Genomic DNA, 20941 nt, shown 5'->3' on the forward strand with positions numbered 1-20941 from the left:
TGTTAGCACGTTATTGAGTTATCAAAACATGGTTCAAGCATGAGTTCACTTATTAATTGAGTTAATAGAAAATAAGGATGCATAAACTATGCAATAACATCTCCTTGATATGGGTATGGACAATATTGGTTAGACCATCGTGAACATTGACCTTGGAATTTTTATTTCTATTCTCTATTTTAGATATTTTTCATGTATTGTAAAGTTTTTTTATTGCTAGGTGTCTATGTTATGATTTAAACTCATAGGAATATTCAAAACCAACATTTTTGTCATGTAAGTAGAGCATCATACAAAAAATATGCAAATTTGAACAAGAACAACTTTTTCTTGGAAGGATTTGGACATATGATGATTTAAAAAGGAGGACGACAATATATGATGATAATTTGAAGACCAAAGAATGAAAAAAGATAATTTCCCATCTCATAAAATGATGTTGAATAATTATATACAATAATGTTACATGAAAGGGAGATGGAGAAAACACACCAAAAGAAAACAATAATACTACATAGACAAGTTCAAAAAACAAGAGAAGATCAAAGTTGAAGCTTAACATCTTACGATGAAAAATAGGTTATATCACAAATAAGAACCAACTCACACAAGTTGAGATGTGAAACAGGAATATGAGAACAACCAAATAGGTCATGGGAGAAAATCTTGTGTCAAGTATGTGGAAATAGGGTGGTAGATACCAATTAATGTTTTCTACTTCACTATGCATCATATTTACATATTAGGGAGAGGTCAAATTTGCAAACTAGACATTTGAAACCAACTTTCAAGAGGATTTAGTGAGACACACATTAAAGCTGGTTGTAAAATTGATGTGGGTAAGAACCAAATCCTTGATAATAGAGTCAAGGTGCAATTAATTCTTAATACAAAGTGAAGGGGGGCAAATTTCAAGTAGTTCAAATCCATGATTTAGGTCCTTCCATTACAACACTAACTCTATTGAGGATAATATCATACTTCATTCTCTAAAAATATTGATGCACATAATGTAAGGTACAATTTAATAAAATCTATTCATCACATAATCCTTTCCAATCTTCCTTTTCTTTTGTCTTTCTTCAATCTAATACTTCATAGTTAGTTCTAACTTTTTTCATATTTACTTTACTAATAATGTACTAAACACTATCTTTACTTATAATATTGATGTATTCTTAAAATTCCATTATCCGATTTTTTGATGTTGTTGTAAATATCAATTTTAATTTATCATGATCTTTTATCTTAATGTTAATAAATTTGGTAATTGTATTTAATTTAAAAAATTGAAAAGAGGAATATTATCTTAGAACTCAAACTCCTGTGATTCATAATGATCAGGATAACTCTTCTGGATTAATCACAACATTGTTTTAGGGGTCAATAATGATCAAGATAACACTTCCGAATTAATCATAACATTGTTTAGGGGTCAATCCGGAAGAGTTATCATGAGGAATATTATCCTTCTTATCAAAATTCAATTATTATGAAACATTTATCTTTCACCACTTTCTCTGACCTTTAGGGAAGAGTAAAATATTCTTCAGGGTTTAAGACAATTTAACAACAACACTCAAAATTATCACAATAATACATTGAAAATACTCATCACATAATCCTTTCCAATCTTATTTTTAGTTTGTATTTCTTCAATCTAATACTTCCTAGTTTGTTCTAACTTTTGTCATATTTACTTTACCAACAATGTATTAAACACTATATTTACTTATAATATTGATGTATTCTTAAAAATTCATTATCCATATTTTTTTTTGTAAATGTCATTTTTAATTTATCACAATCTTTTATCTTAATGTAAATAAAATTAATTTGTTTGGGGTAGCTCAATTTGGCAATGGCCGTGGAAATGAAGTCTCGTCGAACCAGAAGTCTTGGGTTCAAATCTTGTGCTATCCCTCGACCGGGGTGAGAAATTGGACATGATGAAGATGTAGTCCTACCAAGCTTACAAAAAAAATGTAAATAAAATTGGTAATTTTATTTAATTCAAAAAATTGAAAAGAGGAGTCCACGGGGTCTTGGATAGATGGTGATCGTGTGTTTTGTTAAGGCATTCCTTGATGCAAAGTCACCAGTTCAATTCCTTGCCCCAATCGGGGTGATATATTGGACATGATGAAGATGTAGCATTGCCAAGCTTACAAAAAAAAATGAAAAGAGGAATATTATCCTTCTTATCAAAATTCAATTATTATGAAACATTTTTCTTTTACCACATTCTCTAGCTTTAAGGAAGAGTAAAATATTCTTCATGGTTTAAGGCAATTTAACGACTACACTCAAAATTATCACAATAATACACTGAATATAATCTCGCCACATAATCCTTTCCAATCTTCCTTTTCTTTTGTCGTTCTTTAATATAATGCTTTATAGTCAGTTCTAACTTTTGTCATATTTACTTTACTAACAATGTACTAAACACTATCTTTACTTATAATATTGATGTATTCTTCAAATTTCATTATCCAATTTTTTTTTGTAAATATCAATTCTATTCTATCAAAATCTTCTATCTTAATGTTAATAAAATTGGTAATTGTATTTAATTCAAAAAATTGAAAAGAGGAACATTATCCTTCTTATCAAAATTTAGTGATTATGAAACATTTTTCTTTTACCACATTATGTGACCTTTAAGAAGTAAAATATTCTTTAGGGTTTAAGGCAATTTAACAACACACTCAAAACTATCACAATAATACACTAAATATAACCTCATCACATAATCATTTCCAATCTTCCTTTTCTTTTGTTTTCTTCAATCTAATTCTTCATAGTTTGTTCTAACTTTTGTCATATTCACTTTACCAACAATGTACTAAACACTATGTTTACTTATAATATTAATGTATTCTTAAAATTTTGCTATCCATTTTTTTTGTAAATGTCAATTTTAATTTATTACAATCTTTTATTTTAATGTTAATAAAATTGGTAATTGGATTTAATTCAAAAAATTGAAAAGAGAAATATTACCCTTATCAAATTTCAATTATTATGAAACATTTTTCTTTTACCACATTTCTGATCTTTAGGGAAGAGTATGATATTCTTTAGGGTTTAAGGCTATATATATATACACCACGGTGAATCGTAACTCTTTGGACTAATATGGGCTAGGCCAAATGAGCTTAACATATATATATATATATATATATATATTAACCATAGTGAATTGGTAACTCTTTGAGCTAATTAAATATACCAAATCTTATGATTTAACAAGAGCCAAAACTAAAAAAAAATAAAAAATCTACTTCTTAATTAAGGATAATAGCAGACTATATACTTAATAAAAATACGAGCTCAACATATTAAATTTGAATCTAAATAAAAAAGCATAATAGTCATTCCTATCCATCAACTAAAATAAATCCAATTAACTAATTATAATTTGAATCTAAATAACAAGCATAATAATCATTCTTATCAATCCATTAAAATAAATCCAATTAACTAATTATTATAAATAACATATTTAAATATTTTATAAATCAATCAAATAAATTATTTTAATATCCTCAAATACTACCTCAGCAAAACCCTAACTTTTACATAATCCAAAATTCTAACAAAACTATAACTTTCATATATACTTCACCCAACAACTTGCATAATAAAACCTCCCAGTATCGGACATCACTAAATTGAGAACTAATTTTGAGGCAAAAATATTGGAATTCAGTTATACATCGTTACTTTTCCACACAAAGAACGCAAATGAAATGTGAGTTGCAGGCAGACAAAATGGGGACAACGTGAAGAATCCCATCACCAGAACTCTCGCCAAATCGCCCACAAACTCCACATGCCATATTGTTCTCCCCAGTTTCTAGGGGATGTTAAAACAAAGTTAGTGGCCCCTGCTGAGTTAAGTTCCACGTGTCATCCTAACCGGAGGTTTGCATCTGGGTTAATTGCGCAGTTACTTAGCGGTGCTCTCCAACGGCGGAGAAGGGACGAAATTCGAAAGCATTCGTTGGGCCTTAAACGCATCCCCCGTCCATTCCTCACGCCTACAGAACAAGAACAGAAAGGCAAAAATATATCACACTCTGCTCTGCTGGCTGCCTGGCTGGCTTTCTTTCCCCTTGAACTGTTACTGGATTCTGCTCAGACTGAGATTAACTTTTACCTGATCAGAGATATCACTCTGATCTGCTAGCTTGCTTTCTTTCCCCTTGAACTGTTATTGGATTTCTTTTTTTCCCCTTGAACTGTTATTGAATTTTCTTGTTTCCCCTTGAACTTGGATTCTGCTCATACTGAGATTAACTGTTAGCTGAGCAGAGAAATGAGTTGTTTTCCATGCTGTGGATCTGCAAAGGACGTAAAGGACGTGCAGCACTTGAAAAGGTCCGAACTCAATGATATTAAGAGCAAAGATGACCAGGAATACCCTGCTGCATCTTCTAATCAGCTTCCCAAAGCCTCTTCGGGTACGGTTTTTTCTTTTTGGGTATTTACTGCCTGAAGGATTCTCAGAACTTGTCATGGTGAATTCAATAGTAGCATTAACTGATAAGGTTCCTGCTGGATTCCCTTTTGTTCAGAATCTGCTTGGTGGAAATTTTATCTGAACCGGGAACCCATCAAAGGATACAGCTTGTTTGTAATCAAAATTTTATATAAACAGATAACTCATTAATGGATACACTCTGTTTCTGATCATAATTTTATCTAAACGGAGAACCCATTAATAGATGCACTCTGTACCTGATCATAATACTATCTAAACAGAGAACCTATCAAAGGATATACCGTGTTTATGATCAAAATTTTATTTAAAGAGATTACCCACGAATGGATACACTCTATTTCTAATCAGAATTTTATCTAAATATGAAAACACATTTATGGACAGTCTGTTTCTCGTCACATTTGTGTATGTTGGGATAATTTCTGTAGTCACTTCCTCATTGATTTAGGATCAAATCTTGTCAGAGGAGTTTTAAGTTTGTAACAGAGTTCATCAGTAAATTTGTTTTGCTAATGCTTCAATAAATTTGTAAGCTTGAGAGTACTGTTGTTTCTTTTCTTTTGGTTGAGAAAATTTGGGCTGTTTTGATTCCTGGGAAGCTTTTTAGAACCTGGTTGTTTACTGCTCATTTTTTTTTGTTGAGGAGTGATGATACAGATAGATTGAGATCGAAGTCCTCCCATGGGAACAGGCAAGATGAACCTCCCAAGATGGGGGAACCACATATTGCTGCGCAAACATTCATTTTTCGAGAATTGGCTGCAGCGACGAATAATTTTCGGCCTGAGTGTCTGTTGGGTGAAGGAGGCTTTGGCAGAGTTTATAAAGGGAGGCTTGAGAGCACTGGTCAGGTGATTTCTAGATCCATTTCTTGTTGGTAGAAATTGTTAAGTTGGCAAAGATTTTAAGAGATCATTTCCCTCTCTTGAGGTTGTTCCTGGTTACAATTAACCAGAAAAATTGATAATTATATTTTGACATGGAGGTTATTGTTTACTGTATTTAGATTGTGGCTGTCAAGCAACTCGACAGGAATGGATTGCAGGGAAACAGGGAGTTCCTTGTTGAGGTTTTGATGTTGAGTCTTCTTCATCACCCAAATCTTGTTAACCTTATTGGATATTGCGCTGATGGGGATCAGAGGCTTTTGGTATACGAGTACATGCAATTGGGATCGCTGGAAAACCATCTCCATGGTATTTGTCTTGCCTAACCAGATAATTGGGGTGCTTTAATTTCTGTGAAATGCTCTGTATTTGTTGTCTAATAGTGCAATAGTGATCTTTAGACTTGTGAACCAATCTTCAAGTCGAGGGTCTATGAATTTGAATTCACGAGCTGATATCAGTCAGGATAAATTAATTTTCTTTTGCAGATCTCGCTCCTGATAAGGAGCCATTATATTGGAACACAAGAATGAAAATAGCTGCAGGTGCTGCAAGAGGGTTGGAATATTTGCATGACAAAGCCAACCCTCCAGTCATATATCGTGATTTTAAATCCTCTAATATTTTACTGGACGAGGGATTTCATCCAAAGTTATCGGATTTTGGGCTGGCCAAACTCGGACCTGTTGGAGATAAGACTCACGTTTCCACACGAGTAATGGGAACTTATGGATATTGTGCACCAGAGTATGCTATGACAGGCCAGCTGACTGTCAAGTCAGATGTGTACAGTTTCGGAGTGGTCTTGTTAGAGTTAATAACAGGGAGAAAAGCTATTGACAATTCCCGGTCAGCAAAGGAGCAAAATCTTGTTTCTTGGGTTTGTTAATTCCTCCAATTCAATGGCTTATTTCTCTTTCATCTAGTCTGGTCAACAAATACTCTGGACATGAAAACTTGGGACTTGGAATATTATTCATGAACCATATATATGTTTGAAGGCCTGAGTTAGTGCATTGAAATCAAGGGGGTTGCTTGAATTGCATGTTCCTAATATATATATTTCTGTTAAAACACCAGAGGCTAGCTTTGCAAAAAAGCATCTCTGCACAATATATCCATGCTTTCTTAGGCTCAGGAACTTGCGTTTGATAATTCATTTTTTGTTATGCATTAACTGATTAGTTTAGTAATGGACAGAGCATCTACTTAACGTTAACCTTGTATGTTTCATATGGCCTGGTCTTGCAGGCACGACCTTTGTTCAAGGACCGCAAAAAATTTGCACAGATGGCTGATCCAAAGCTTAAGGGACTCTATCCCGTGAGAGGCATGTATCAAGCACTTGCTGTGGCAGCAATGTGTCTTCAGGAGGATGCTGCCACTCGGCCCCTGATCGGTGATGTAGTAACAGCTCTTGGTTACCTTGCATCCCAGATGTATGATCCTGCAGTGAATCTTGTTCAAACTAATCAGTCTGCACCATCGACTCCTGCCCATGAGAAAAGGAACAAGGAGAGGAAGTATCCTGATGGATCAAAAAGAGGAACTGATAAAGTAAGTAGACATGGAAGTAACCAGCATGAACTACGCCTTGCAGAGACTTCCCCTGAACGTCACACTGCTCGTGTTAGGGCTTCGAATACCTTAAATGAGTCTCGAGGTTCTCAGGAGGGTAGTGGTAGGGATTCTGGAGATTCTGACAAGTCTGATGGGATGAGGCATAGCCTTAGAAAAATTGGGAGACCCAGCAGAGACGGGAAGCGAGTCTTAGCTGTCAGTCGAGATCGTGAACATGCAATTGCTGAAGCCAAATCGTGGGGTGAGAATTTAAGAGAAAGGAAAAGGAGCAATGCCCTTGGTGGGAGTGGGACATATGATTTTCACTGAGACTCTGCTGGAGTCGCACATGAACTATTAAGTTTTTGCAAATCTTTCATCTTCTTTGGCATAAATTCTTGCAGTTTCTGTACTCTGATCAGAAACTGTGTATTTCATGTGTAAAATTTTCGTTTCAATCATGAAAGTTGTAAAGTGACTTTACAGAATTCAGATGATGCAGTCTTGCTTGGCATTTGAATGAGTAGAGTGAGAGGTTCAAGGGAGATTTTGAGGTTTTCCCAGTCCTCTGTGTATAGGAAGGCAATTGTTATTATCAAGCATTTGTGTTAGTAGGAGGTTTGTAAACTACTGTTCTTGGTACATGATTTTGACTGGTCCCAGGATGGTTGGTGAAGGATTGAACTTGATCCTGCCAGCAGCACTTTGATTTCTGCAAGGCAAGTAGCTCTTTTATGTAAATGTGAGCTTAATGAAGGGTTGCACGCTTTAGCTTTTTATTAGCCTTTATGATGCTACATTCAATTGGCTTTAGTATTTCAACCAAATTCTCTTAAGCAATGTTCAGTATTCCTTCTGTGTATGATTTGTTCTAATGCTAATAACTTCAGTTTTTCTTCTCAGTCTAATGCTATATTGACATCTTGCTTAACCTTTCTATGTGCATTATATAAATCTAATGTGCTTTGGCAATGGCAAGTTTAAGGGGTAACATAAACCCATGTTCGAATGGATGTGTCTGAAAGAAATCTTTCAATAGCACATAATAGATTTTTGACCAGTTCACCCTGGGTGCAGTTTAAAATTGCTCTTAATAATGGCTTCATTTGTGTAGATGCATTGTGTATGATGACCTTAGTTGTTTGTATGTTTTTATTTTTAACATACTTTACCCTCATCCCTGAAAGTTGGATAGCTCCCTAAGCCCCATATCTGTGGATTTACTAACAGGTCCTGCACTCTGTTTCCTGATTATAAAAAGGGGACTTACACCGTCTGGGATGTGGGCACTTGCATGCTTCCTTGTCTTTCTTTAACAAAATGGTGCTGATGTGAATGTGTGCCCTTGTCCAATGATTAGCTGTTTCTTGAGTCAAGCATGAAACATGTATAAAATACGTTGTATTTTTATTTTTCAAGGGGACTTACACCGTCTGGGATGTGAGCACTTGCATGCTTCTTTGTCTTTCTTCAACAAAATGGTGCTGATGTGAATGTGTGCCCTTGTCCAATGATTAGCTGTTTCTTGAGTTACTTTTCAAGGGGACTTACACTGTCTGGGATGTGGGCACTTGCATGCTTCCTTGTCTTTCTTCAACAAAATGTTGCTGATGTGAATGTGTGCCCTTGTCCAATGATTAGCTGTTTCTTGAGTTAAGCATGAAACATGCATAAAATACATGGTATTTTAATTTTTTTATATAACAATGTATTTACTATTGATTGTGGGACAAGGGACCCACCTTCATACATGCTCTACTCTCTTCTGGTTTTGAAACTGTGACTTATTAGGAGGAAACACAGGCCCTTAACCATTAGGTCCACTCAAGTTGAATTCTGGGTGTATATTAGAATTATATGTGAAGACTTCAGAAATTGGCATTAAAATTTGAATAAAATGCTTCTTTTAACTATCAAGATCATAAAAATAAAAATATGTGGGTGGGTGGAATACGTATCAAGCATTCACAAGGTAGGTGACTTGTACCTATAATCTTGTACCTATAATTAAAATTGCTTCAGAGCTGCTTTTCACAAGGAGTCTTATACATTAATTTGGTATTTGACTAGATTTTAATTTATAAAATAAATTATTATTTTTATATGTAAAACTAATAAATGTAGATAAATGACTAATAGAACATTCTACAAATATAGAAACATAAATCCTGCTGGTGAGGGAATGAAATTTTTAGTGGGCAATGGGTCCTCACAATTCTATCAGTAAACAGTAGGCCATGGCCTCTCTCATAACATAGATCCTTGATGAAAATAAACAGTTGTTACTCTGCAAATTCTATTTCTTTGATAAGTGTTTAAGCTTGGTCTGCTCACTATTTGCCAGAGTCAATGCTCATCAATAGATCAATTGAACTGTTCCTTAGTTTGGCTTCGAGGCTCTGCTTGTTTGGGACCTGCTTGCTTCTAATACCAAGGTCCCAATTCAGCAGAGGAAGGATTCAAGTGGGCCTCAAATTCCGTTTAGCCTATATATATATATATACTTTGCTTTACAACAAAATTATATCCAGCCTCTAGAACAATGGCACATCTGCCGAATCACAGTTCGTTGTACGTGAGATACCATGCCCATCGCTGGGAGCAACTGAATCTAGATATATACCCCTACTGAATAAACTATTCCTGAAGGCTGTAACTGTTAGGCAATGCATCACAAGAGGGATTCTGGCTGTAACATATGATTGCATGAACTGGATAATACACGTAAATGAGCTATTGACTTTGGTTTCTACAAAGCACAGTCAATTATACCAATTCACTGATCAAAACATTAAAAACACAATCAATGTAATTGCTGTGGGCGTGTGGGTTCTATACCGGCTCCACAATGGTTGTTGGTGAGAACCCAAACGCATTCCAAACTTTACTCTATCATAACATTCAGGCAAGCGTATGGCTGTACCCAATCACTTACAGCAACAATTGAGATGGGTGAAATCAAGCTGTGGGAACGCTTTGCAATTCGCCCAGGGGGATAAAAAGTTCAATGCCTCTCGGGCTGGAATACACGTCTTCCCTGAACCTACACCACCGGAAATTGGCCCAGCAAGCTAGCAATTGAGGCTATGTGGCTGTAGGTGAAACTCCTCTGGCATGGTTAAACAGAACATTTAGTGTAAAATGACGCTGTGGGAAAACCAATGGCAAATGAAAATGTTCGTTGCTGTGGTTAGCAATCATGCAGATAAACCCAAGGTAGAGACCAGTGGAAGATTACACACACTAGCTGATCAAACGAATCCATAGCTAAATGGCCACTGACAAGTAAAGAGAGGCTGTATGAGCATTCAATTACTAAACCCAAAAATTCCAACAACCTTAATTCGTTGGGAGTGTTAATGGGCGAGAATGATACAATGGCACATCCACATCAAATGGAGCATAAACAGGTGTATTAGAAAAAAAACATAGCAAACATCAGAAATAAAGACTATTGACACAGCGATTAGGTAACCACCGAGAAATCAAATGCACCAAAGAAGCGGAGCTTTTACCCTGAAATTCCAAACAGGAAAACCAACATTGAATGGGTCTTTTAATATGCTCAGGAAATTGTTAAAAAAGGTGAGCTACATTCAAAAAGAGATTTCATGTATTTTTCACTCAGTCGTAAGATTGCAGTAGCTTTGGGTTGGAGATGGTCTTTGACTGTGACCATGCATTGGATTCATTCCTAATTTTTCATGTTTTGCTTCTGCCCTTCATCATCGAGCTCTTTTTTGCTCTCTTCCCTCCAATGTCCTTTTTACCCACAACTAACTTTCATAGCTTGATTTAGAAGTTCAACCATTATAATGATTGGTTTCATAGTCCGAGTGAGTTGTCTTGGATTATTCATGCAACTTTGCAAAATTAAATTTTATTATTACAAAGTTGAAAAGGGAAATTGTTTATTAGATCAAACATCTTTCTATTTCAGATTCACACATTCTTCCTAAATTTGCTTAGGCTTTGAAAAAAAGGGCTCTTACCCATCATGCCCTTGCCCAGGTGTGAGAGGATTTTTAGCTTTATAGTTGGCTAAGGTTTTTTTGATGATAGTTGCCATTTGCCTAGGTGTGAGAGGATTTTTAGCTTTATAGTTGGCTAAGGTTTTTTTGATGATAGTTGCCATTTTGTTGCCATGGTATGAGGGGAGGGGGGAAGGGCAATTGTGGCACCTTTCTCTTCATTCTCTCATGACCTAGCTAGCAAAATGACAAGTTGTACCTTTGTAGCACTTGGGTTGAAAAGAGTTTGTAGGAGGTTGGACAAGGTGTTAGTAGGGTTGTCCTACTCATGGTGAAGAGTATCCCTCTAGAACTTTAGCAAGACGGTATCAATGTGCCATGCCCACTTTGACCTTTTGGAATTGGATAACAATTTGTAAAGGAAGATTTACACAAATCAAGGAGTCATCATATTGTATAAAATACTTGCTAGGCTGGATTTTGTTAAAAAAGTTTCATTTCTTGTTTTCTAAGTACGAAAATAAATTTCTATTTTAATGCAATGCCACATCCCATTGAAATTGATGACCCATGGGAGATTGTCTCCTAATAAGGTGACTTTCCAAAAAATAACAACAAGGAGGTGTTAGCTACAGAGTTTAGACACCTAGTATCAAATAGACTTGACAAACTCATAATCCCATAAAAGATGTTTTAGATTCTCAATTTTACAATAGATATAACATTTGGGTTGAGACAGCCATGATTAAGCAAGTCTTTGGCCTAGAAGCTAGGACGCCAATGATCAAGGATTAACCAAAGAAATCCTTCTTTCGTCAAATAGAGTTTCAACACACTTTGTTATCGAATAAGCCAAGTCTTCTTTTACAAAGACAATTTGATGCCTTATCCATTTTTTGTGATCTTCATAAGTTGAAAATCAACCTTTGGAAAACCATGGTTATGATCTTTAATGAGTAAAAAGTCACTCTCTCAAGGTTTCATTTTTATTTTCAAGGTGTGGAAATTGAGATCACTATTTCTTACGCTCACTTGGGTGTTCAATTTATAGGGTCCTAATTTGGTTTGATGAAATCCTTCTAGCCTTGGATCAATGATTGTTACAAATTCCTCCCACTACTTGAGTGCTAGTGTTTTCAAAACCATTTTTACAACATTTATTCCAAGATGGACCGCATGGATAGCTTCATTAGACCCACAATTCTGTTATAAGGTTTGGGGACCTACTCCTCTAGAGTCAGATTGAGCCACAACAAAGAAAGTTCAGACTCTCATGCTTTGTTCCATCATTAGATGCAAGAGGATGGTTCCCTAGACCATTATTCAAGGTGAGTTTGCAATAACACCCCTTAGGATTAAAACCATCTTTGAACTAGTTTCCCTATTGCACCAGGTTTGGTGATTTGCAAAGTGTCCAACATACTAAGATTGTTATCCTTATCTCTCCTATTATTCTCCAAAGGCCATATTCACTACCAATATCTTTGATTGAGCTTGTTGTTGGTTTGTAGAGGCTACTTGTCTAATCAAGTTAGATAAAATGTTGAGGCATACTTATCTTTAAGTGTTGAAACTTTGATGAATCTTAATGATTCTTAAAATGGAAACTACAAAAATGTTTGATTATATTTTTGTAAAAGTTTTCATATTTCTAAGGATTTTATATAGTTTCTATAAAATGGTGATTTTTAAAGCAAAATGATTTTATCCTATAGAATTTGGGAGATTATTTCTAGAAGGAAACAGAAATTGGTAAATCTTTTTTTGGAGAAAAATATGGAAAATTAGCCCATGGGTGAAATTTATCCCCAAAAATTTTCCTTGACTAAATCAAATGCCCCAGGTTGTCTCCTATTGAATATGTAGGAGTTGAATAGGATTATTGGATAGTATATTTAGATTTCATGGGATGACCCACCAAGTAGGCTACACCTCAAGATGGCCTTCTATGCACACCAATTTTTGGAGCTAAGAAACAACCTTATTGTCTAGTCCCCATATATGTTTCAACATTGGATGCATTCCCTTTAAATTCCCCATGGGTAGTTTCAAGTTGTTTATCATCATCTCTACATTAAAGCCAATCACCATATCACCTAAGGGATAAGATCTACTAGCTTTGTCATCTTCACAAGACCGAGATGGAGGAGCACTTCATCATTGGGTGCCCCATCTACTACAAGATTACACGACCATTTTCCTATCTTTTCAGGGAGTCAAAAATCTCTATCCAATTACTTTTGATTCTTGAATCAAAGATTCTTGGCACTTTACATGATGGTAGTTTTTTTTTACTCAGATATGTTCACTCTACCAACCCCAACCCATAGCAGATCCCATTCGACTTATTGATGATGACGATGATGATGATGATGATGGCTAACGTCCACTGAGACCAAATTGGTTTATCGAACCTATAATTTTCTTAATTTCTAATTGTCTGGCTCCTAGTCTTTCCTGGCGAGATTGGTGATGTAGTTTTCTTTTTCTTCTCTATGGTCTTCCAACTTTCTTTATCTTGCATCTCCTTCATCTCTTCTGGTTCTTGGGACATTGGTGTCTTAGCTTCGCGATCTATTGTGTTCATCCTTTTGGAGATAGTCGGAGAAGGAGTTTGGTCTAGGAGAACTACTTTTTTGTTAAATGAAGATTTATTTTGCGCGGTATTCGAAACCTCATAACTGTTGATGCTTGAGGGGTTGTTGAGTTCACTTTTTTGTTGTTGGGCGGGGCTTCCCCCCTGCTTGTCTTGAGAGTTGTTTCTTTCTTGCCCGATTTCTTGTAATTTAGAGTTTTCTCGAGAGTATTCTTCTTTGATGACAGTGTAGTGTTCTTTTTGTGCTCCTTCCCACCACGTAGATCTGTGGTGATTTTTTCTAGCAGAATTTTTCTAGGAGGCTTTTGGGCAATTTTTGGCTAGGTGGCCTGTCTCAAAGCAGGATCGACATCTGAAGAGGACACTTTCGTAATCAAGTTTCTGGTTCCACACATAGTATTTACTTGTTAGGTGTATTTCAGCTGGGAATCCGGCGCTGAAGTCCATTTCCACACAGATGCATGCATAGGTGGTTCTGTCATATTCCTCTATTTCTGGGCACCTGTAGTAAAATTTCCCAATTGCATTTCCAATGGCTTCTAGCGAAGAGAGATTCCAGAGACGCAAGGGTAGGTTTGGCAATATCACCCAAACTGGTGCTGAGGTTATGACTGTTGTTGAGGGATTGAATGATGGGTTCCATGGCCTCATGAATAGGCCTGATTTATCCCAAAACCAAGGGCCGAAATCTAGAATACATTGTCTGCTTTCAGGGTTTTCAAAATCTACTATAAAGAAACCCCTAGCACATGGGTAGATATTAATTGCATTAGGAATTAGAGGCTTCCATACCTCCGAGATCCAATTGTGGAGGGCTGTCAGCCGTGACCAAAAACCATTGAATCGACAAATTAGGGCACTTTCAGAGAACTTCAAAGGCTCATCGAGTGAGGCCTGGACCACCTGGACAATAGGAGCTGGGGCTTCACTAACAATATGGGCAGGAGCTTACCCCCCAGAGGCGGACAGAACTGAGCCAACAACTTTTTTGCGAAGCTGGGAGCCATCTGGAGAATGTTCTCCTGTTGAGTATAAAATATTTTTAAAGAGAAAGCCATTGAAGATTTCCGAAGAGAAGAGAAAAAAAAGAGATAAGTCGGAGATCTTCAGATCTATAAACCGCAAAAGACCTAATTAATGAGAAGAGATTTAACCCGAGGAAGGGGGCCGAAATTTGGGCTCTGAGACAACCATAGAAGAAGCTTCAGGATGGCCGAAAGTGGTCTTAGGAAAATGCCCAGTCACAGATCTGCAGATCTGAAAGAGCCGCAGATTGTTACAACTATCTGAAAGAGCCGCAGAGCATGGTCACTGGCAGATCTGAAAGAGCCGCAGAGCGTGGTCACAGGCAAATTTGAAACAGCTGCAGATCTGAAAGAGATGAGAAAACAACTTATTTTTAGTGCTTTTAATAGACACAATTATGAAGAGATGAGAAAACATCCACATTACATCAACCATTAGATTTATGAGATGTGTGATAAATTCCTAAAGGAACTTCTCTCCCCCCACCTCCTCTCTCTCATGAAACTTCGCTACACTTATTATTTTTGTTGTTTGATAAGTATTTGTATCTCTTGCTCATGGCACGCCTTTTGATAGATTTGCTAAGGGTTTCTACATGATTGGATTAGGGTTTGATAAAGAGATCACAATAAATCGTCTATCTTTGTGTTATCAATATAGTATCATAGCTAGTGTTATTCTTCTTACCCTACCTAGTGCTATTTTCAAGGTTGTCTTAGGTATGTAGACTAGGTCTTTTAGCTACTTTTTGGGACAATAGTTGAATCATGGGGTTTTCTACTGTACTTTCTACCACCAATTTTGTCAGTCTTTTTTTGTTTTTTGTTTTTTCAAGTAAATTTGAGGGATATGTTTTGCAGATTAGTGCTCTAATAAGTAGTAGACCCTCTCTTTCTCATTTTCCAACCAAAATGGTCTACTATTTTTTTGGGACAACCTCGGTATCATTCGTTTCAAGTTTGTTTTTGGAGGATTTCTAGGTGAGAAAATATTCTAAATAATCATTTTTTTATGGTTTCAAATCCTTGTATTTCATTATTGGCTCTATAAGGGAACACCCTAATTATTGGGGTTGTTTGCTATTGGGTAGATCTAAATTAGGAGCCTCTTATAAGAAAAGTATGTTATATAAAAAGTCTTATCTTTAAATCTTGCATTATTTATCTTACAAGGATTGATGGACTTGCAAGAGTAATAGCCCAGGTCATAAATATTCTAGAGGATGTTATTAATACAATTTTGGTGATATGTCCATATAATTTGTCCCACTTTACTCTCTTGATGACTCTATGAAGGTTTTTTAGCTTTTTTGTGTGGATATTATTTTTATACACTAGGATATTTGTCTTTATGGCATATCCTATATGTATCACACTTCAATGTCACTTCTTTTAGAGCTTTAACAATGACCCCCTTTCCCTAGTTGTGGAATTGTGTTGATATCGGTACTATGGTCTTTTGTGGAGGTTGTAACTTTAGCTGGCCCATGTTCAACATTAAAGGGGAAAGGTCGAATCTAATGCTTTCTCTTCTTGGTCTCTTATCCATATTCAAGAAGGATGTTGTGCATAGGACCTAGGCTATGCTGGGATGTGTATTCATTAACCCTCACACTTCTTTTTAACTATGCTCAATTATGCTTGTACTTGAACTAAGTATTTATAAACATGTTGTCATCTTATATTTGAGCTCTTGAATTTTATTTTCTCTCTTAGGTGCACCTATGCTAGGTATCCATAAAACCAACACACCTATTGTATTTGAGCTTACTTGTTCATATTCAAGCTCTTTCAAATATATGGAGTTGGATTGTTTCTCTTTCATTTTAGCTATGAGTGCTCTTATTTAAGGTGGGTACTACTTTCTTTGGACACCTATTTAGATGGAAAATTCAGTACCATTGTTATAATTGATGGATAATATGAAAATGGTATATATTCATGCCCTTCTTCGTAAGTTGAGAAAGTCATTAATATTTGGTCCCAAAGACACCTCTTTTGGTGGACAATTTAGTAGTACCACTCTCCTAGTAGATGAATAGTATGGTAGGGATATGTCTTCTCATAGTCTTGCATTGGATGCACAATGCTAACCCCTCATATGGGAAACTAGTACTTGAGCCATCCTTTCAATGATGTGTTGTTCTAGTTCTCATGAGAATCCTTGCTTAACTCATTCAAAGACTTAGATTCATCCCCGCACCCTTATTATTTTTCTATATGATGGACTCACCTCACAATGGGTTTGCTCAGTTGACTTCAGATGTTCCATTCATGGTATTTCAACTCCTCTCTCGTACACCTCAGATATTTCATGTACATGTAGATCGTACACTATGCTTTCACATACATGGTCATGGTACTTTGGTTAGTTGCCTCACTTTAGTGGCTTTACTATGATTTCATGTATTTCTTTCCTAGACATGGTGATATGGTTTCTTATTTGGTTTTGATAATGATAAACATTAGGTATGGTATAATAACACTTTATAACACTAACATTTTTATTATATGCCTTTTCCTACCACAAGGGACATATTTTTCCTTTAGATAAGTGTTGTCGTCTCTTGAGTCTAGTAGTACTAATGGAAATCTAGGTAAGAGTAGTGTGTCCATGTTGCAAATCATTCTCAACACTTTTCATCTTCCAAAATATTCCATTTTTCCACTCACGCTTATCTCGCCATATGTTATGAATTAAGGTTTACTGTTATTAGTCCCATGAGGAAACCCTCATCTTAAGGGTGGTAAGCTCGAAGAAAAAAGAAGCAAAGTTAAAGGCCAAATAATTGAGATCTACCACCTGACTATGAGGCCAATGCCACAAGTCCCATTCTTAACAATGAATATTTAAAGAAAAGGAACTAAGAGAGAAATAAAATGAAAGAAAAAAATATAGAAAAATGCAATAAAAAGGGTCGTAAGAAACAATGTTGAGAAAACGGTAACTCAATGTTAAAAAGTGCTTCCTCATATTTAAAGGCATTCATGTAGATGGACATATTTGAGGTCCTTGCATTTAGCTATGTAAGTCAACTCATGAAGATATGCATTGATTTCATTAATGCAAAAACTATTGTGGATATTCCACTAGATAGTTTGTCACAACATATTTGATAAAATTATACGTAAAAATTTGAAATCTATACTATGAGGGTTATTTTTCCTTAAACTTCTAGGTATATTAAGGTACTATTTTATGCACAGAATTGTCAAATGTAGAAAATAGAAAATAGATAAAAATACAATCCCTCACAACCATAAGAAATCAATATATAACTTGGGAAACCCTTTTGGAAGAAAACCCGTCTACAAGGTGAGGTTGCTCTACTCTCTTTTTCTTTGAATGGAAATGGATGCAAATACAAAGAAGCAAGACATGTGGCTCATGGGCCACTGTAGTGCACAAATTCTCTCTCTCTCTCTCCACTCTTAGCTACTATGCTCATATATGGAACTTAATGCACTCAAATAGAATGGAACTACTTTTCCTCCTAATGGCCCGGTTATAACACAACCGATAGCATACTAGTGGTTAGGTTTTACTCCTTAAACTCTTAATTATAGTTACAGTATTGACTCTCCAAGAGTCTTCTTTATCATGATCATGGGGTCAGCCCATTTTCCATGAATAATGTGAGTTGATGTGGTATCCTCTCAAATTATGGTGGTCAATTTTGATAGGTCAACTTCCATGAGGCATAACTTTCTCATATGAGCTCTGATTGAGACAATGCTTGCATCATTGGAATGATATCATCATATAGAATATAGAATATAGGTAAATAGCAAGGTAGATACCAAAAAATATATTCATTTAAGGCCTCAAAATGACTGCTGAAGTTTTTGACCCAAATTTTTCCAAAGTAGGACCCTGGGTAAAACTGGTCATGTGCACTTATTCCTCCATTTTTTTCCCTTTGAAAGCATCAAGATGGATGAAAAGTAAGATAATGATCCAATCTGAATCATACCTCCCCATTTTGGGAGGATTTTGGTACCCAAAATATTCTACTAAATGAGGTGAGGAAAATTTCCCCTCACCTTCTCTTGGGTGTACCTTTTAGCATTGCTTGGAAGTTATCCTTTCAATCTAATCTTCCAAAGTTCATGTTGTCATTGTCATATAGTTCTGGACTTCTTATACAAAACTATATCCTCTTTCAACTCTACCTAAGCATTTCAATTATATCTTTTGTCAAGGTGTTGGTTGCATAACAAAGCATGTGGTGCCAAATCCTCTTCATGGTTTAGCATGGAAGGCTCATAGAGTTTCAGATTCTCTACATCCACCATTGAGTAAATGCACTTGTATGGGGGTAGACTAAGTCTACAAGTATTCTCTCCAACCTTTTCCATCATTTCAAAGGGACCATATTACAAAGCCTTTATTTTCTTATCAGGATCATGCACCCTCTCTTTGTTCAATTGTAACCATACTCTGTCTCCCACCTTAAAGGACTTCTTTTTTCTATGTTAATAATGCCCGACCTTATATTTTTCCTGTGACTTATGCATTATCTCTTGTTCTTGTAGATGGATCTACTTTATCTTCTCAACAATTTTTTATGCCCTTAAGGCATCACCTATAAGATCCTCTCTCACTCCTCCTTACTTCCCATATGCAATATCCAAAGGTGACGGTGGAAAATATCCAAAATGAGTTTCAAATGGGGACTTACTAGTAGAAGTATGGTTTGATTTGTTCTACGAGTGTTGTATATGTGTCAAATTTATGTGTCAAGTCTTTGGATGATTTTGATTGTAACCCCTCAAAAGTTACACCAAACTCCTATTGACTTATTATGTTTTCCCATTTATCTGCAAATGTAGTACTATATACCTCTTCAACTTCATGTCCATATTCTCCCACAATATATTCCAAAATGCACCGAGAAATATTGTGTCCCTATTTGAAACAATTCTCCTTGGTATGTCGAAGTGCACCTAAACCTATCCAAAGAACAAGTTTGTTTATTCTTACCAATTGATGGTATTTTTATAGGGAATTAGAACACACGTTTTGACTACCACACATTAATAGTCATGTCCCAGGTATGAGCAGGTACAAGAAAGGGATGATATAGACCATGTTTCCTGTTACTAGGCATGTTGGTACAACAAAGCATGCATTTTTTTATAAACCTAGATACTTGTTCTTGCATCTTAGGCTAGTACACATATTTTTGCAAGTTGGCCAATATCTTCCCTACACCAAATTTCCTTGCAATATTGGAGGTGTGAGCCTCTTTAATTCGCTACAATTTCTCACCTTTTGGAACACATAACTTAACTAGAATTTAGAGTGACCCATCCAAAATATTGTAGTCAACTATGTTATCACCATTGTGCACATGAATTTGACTTTGTAACTATTGAAACACCTCCTTGAAGTCATCATCCTCTAAATATGCCTCTTTGTATGCATCATGGGTGAATGGTCCATGCACATCAAATTTCCCAAAGGTGTGCTATTTGATGTGGGTAGCCTTAAAATCATGTTAGCCAACTTGTTTGTGTTGTCCTTCTTATACTTGATCACTAAATGAAATTGTTGTAAAAACCCCATCCATTTGTAATTTCTCATTTATTGTATCTTACTCTATGTGTATAGATACTATAATGATTGGTGATCTATGTGGAATATTATCTCCTTTCCCATCAGGTAATGTTTCCACTTCTTCATAGCTTGCACTAGGGAATAAATCTCTGTGTTGTAGGTAGGGTAGTTGAGAACTACCTCATTAAATACTTTAGAATAGTAGCATACAAGCCTTCATATCTTCGTCGAGACTACTCCCGTAGCATACCCATGAGCATCTATCTCCACTTTGAAAGGTTATTGTGAGTTAGTAATGCTAAAATTAGTGCATGAATAATCTTCTTTAACTCCTCAAAGGCCCTCTAATGACCCTTTCGAAGGGCTACTGTGAGTTTAGTGATGCTAGAACTAGTGCTTGACTAATCTTATTCATTGGCTCCTCAAAGGCCCACTAGAAACTATTAATACCACTCATTATTATGGCATGGAGTGGTGTTGTTGTTACTAAAAAGGAGGCTATGAATATCCTAAGGTATTGTGCTTCCTGTTGGGAACGGGATCCCCCAAGGACAATTTTGGGGCTAAAATCCCATGTTTTGGGTTAAATTTTGTAATAAAATTGTAAAGACTCTGCATTTTGTGGTCGCAGAGCGTGAAGGTGTCATGAGTCATAAAGGGCTTTCAGCCCTTAGTTTTTTAAAGTAAAGTCGGCTGTAAAAGATCTACCCATGGTCCGCGGACAATGGGATTGTATAAAAAGAGCTAAGTAAGTAAGCTCTAAGTAGTTTAGATAAGCCTTAGAGAGTCATGGCTCTGAAGTAAGAAGTCTAAGTTTTGGGTCGTAGCGTAG

The 20941-nt window shown here is 35.9% G+C and overlaps 1 protein-coding gene across 1 annotated transcript; it reads left to right on the top strand.

The window, feature by feature from the left end:
• The first annotated feature begins 3978 nt into the window (after nucleotides 1–3978).
• On the top strand, nucleotides 3979–7826 carry LOC149228474 (putative serine/threonine-protein kinase PBL7). Its single transcript, XM_089378223.1, has 5 exons — nucleotides 3979–4469; nucleotides 5168–5361; nucleotides 5517–5706; nucleotides 5886–6277; nucleotides 6649–7826. Exons 1-5 carry the CDS (start codon nucleotides 4325–4327, stop codon nucleotides 7285–7287), a joined length of 1560 nt encoding a protein of 519 aa, XP_089234349.1. The 5' UTR covers nucleotides 3979–4324; the 3' UTR covers nucleotides 7288–7826.
• The last annotated feature ends 13115 nt before the right edge of the window (nucleotides 7827–20941 follow it).

The sequence above is a fragment of the Pinus tabuliformis genome, chromosome J (genome assembly GCF_031772625.1).
Source record: "Pinus tabuliformis cultivar Carrire ecotype Pingquan chromosome J, CPIR1, whole genome shotgun sequence".
NCBI classification, from domain to species: Eukaryota; Viridiplantae; Streptophyta; class Pinopsida; order Pinales; family Pinaceae; genus Pinus; species Pinus tabuliformis.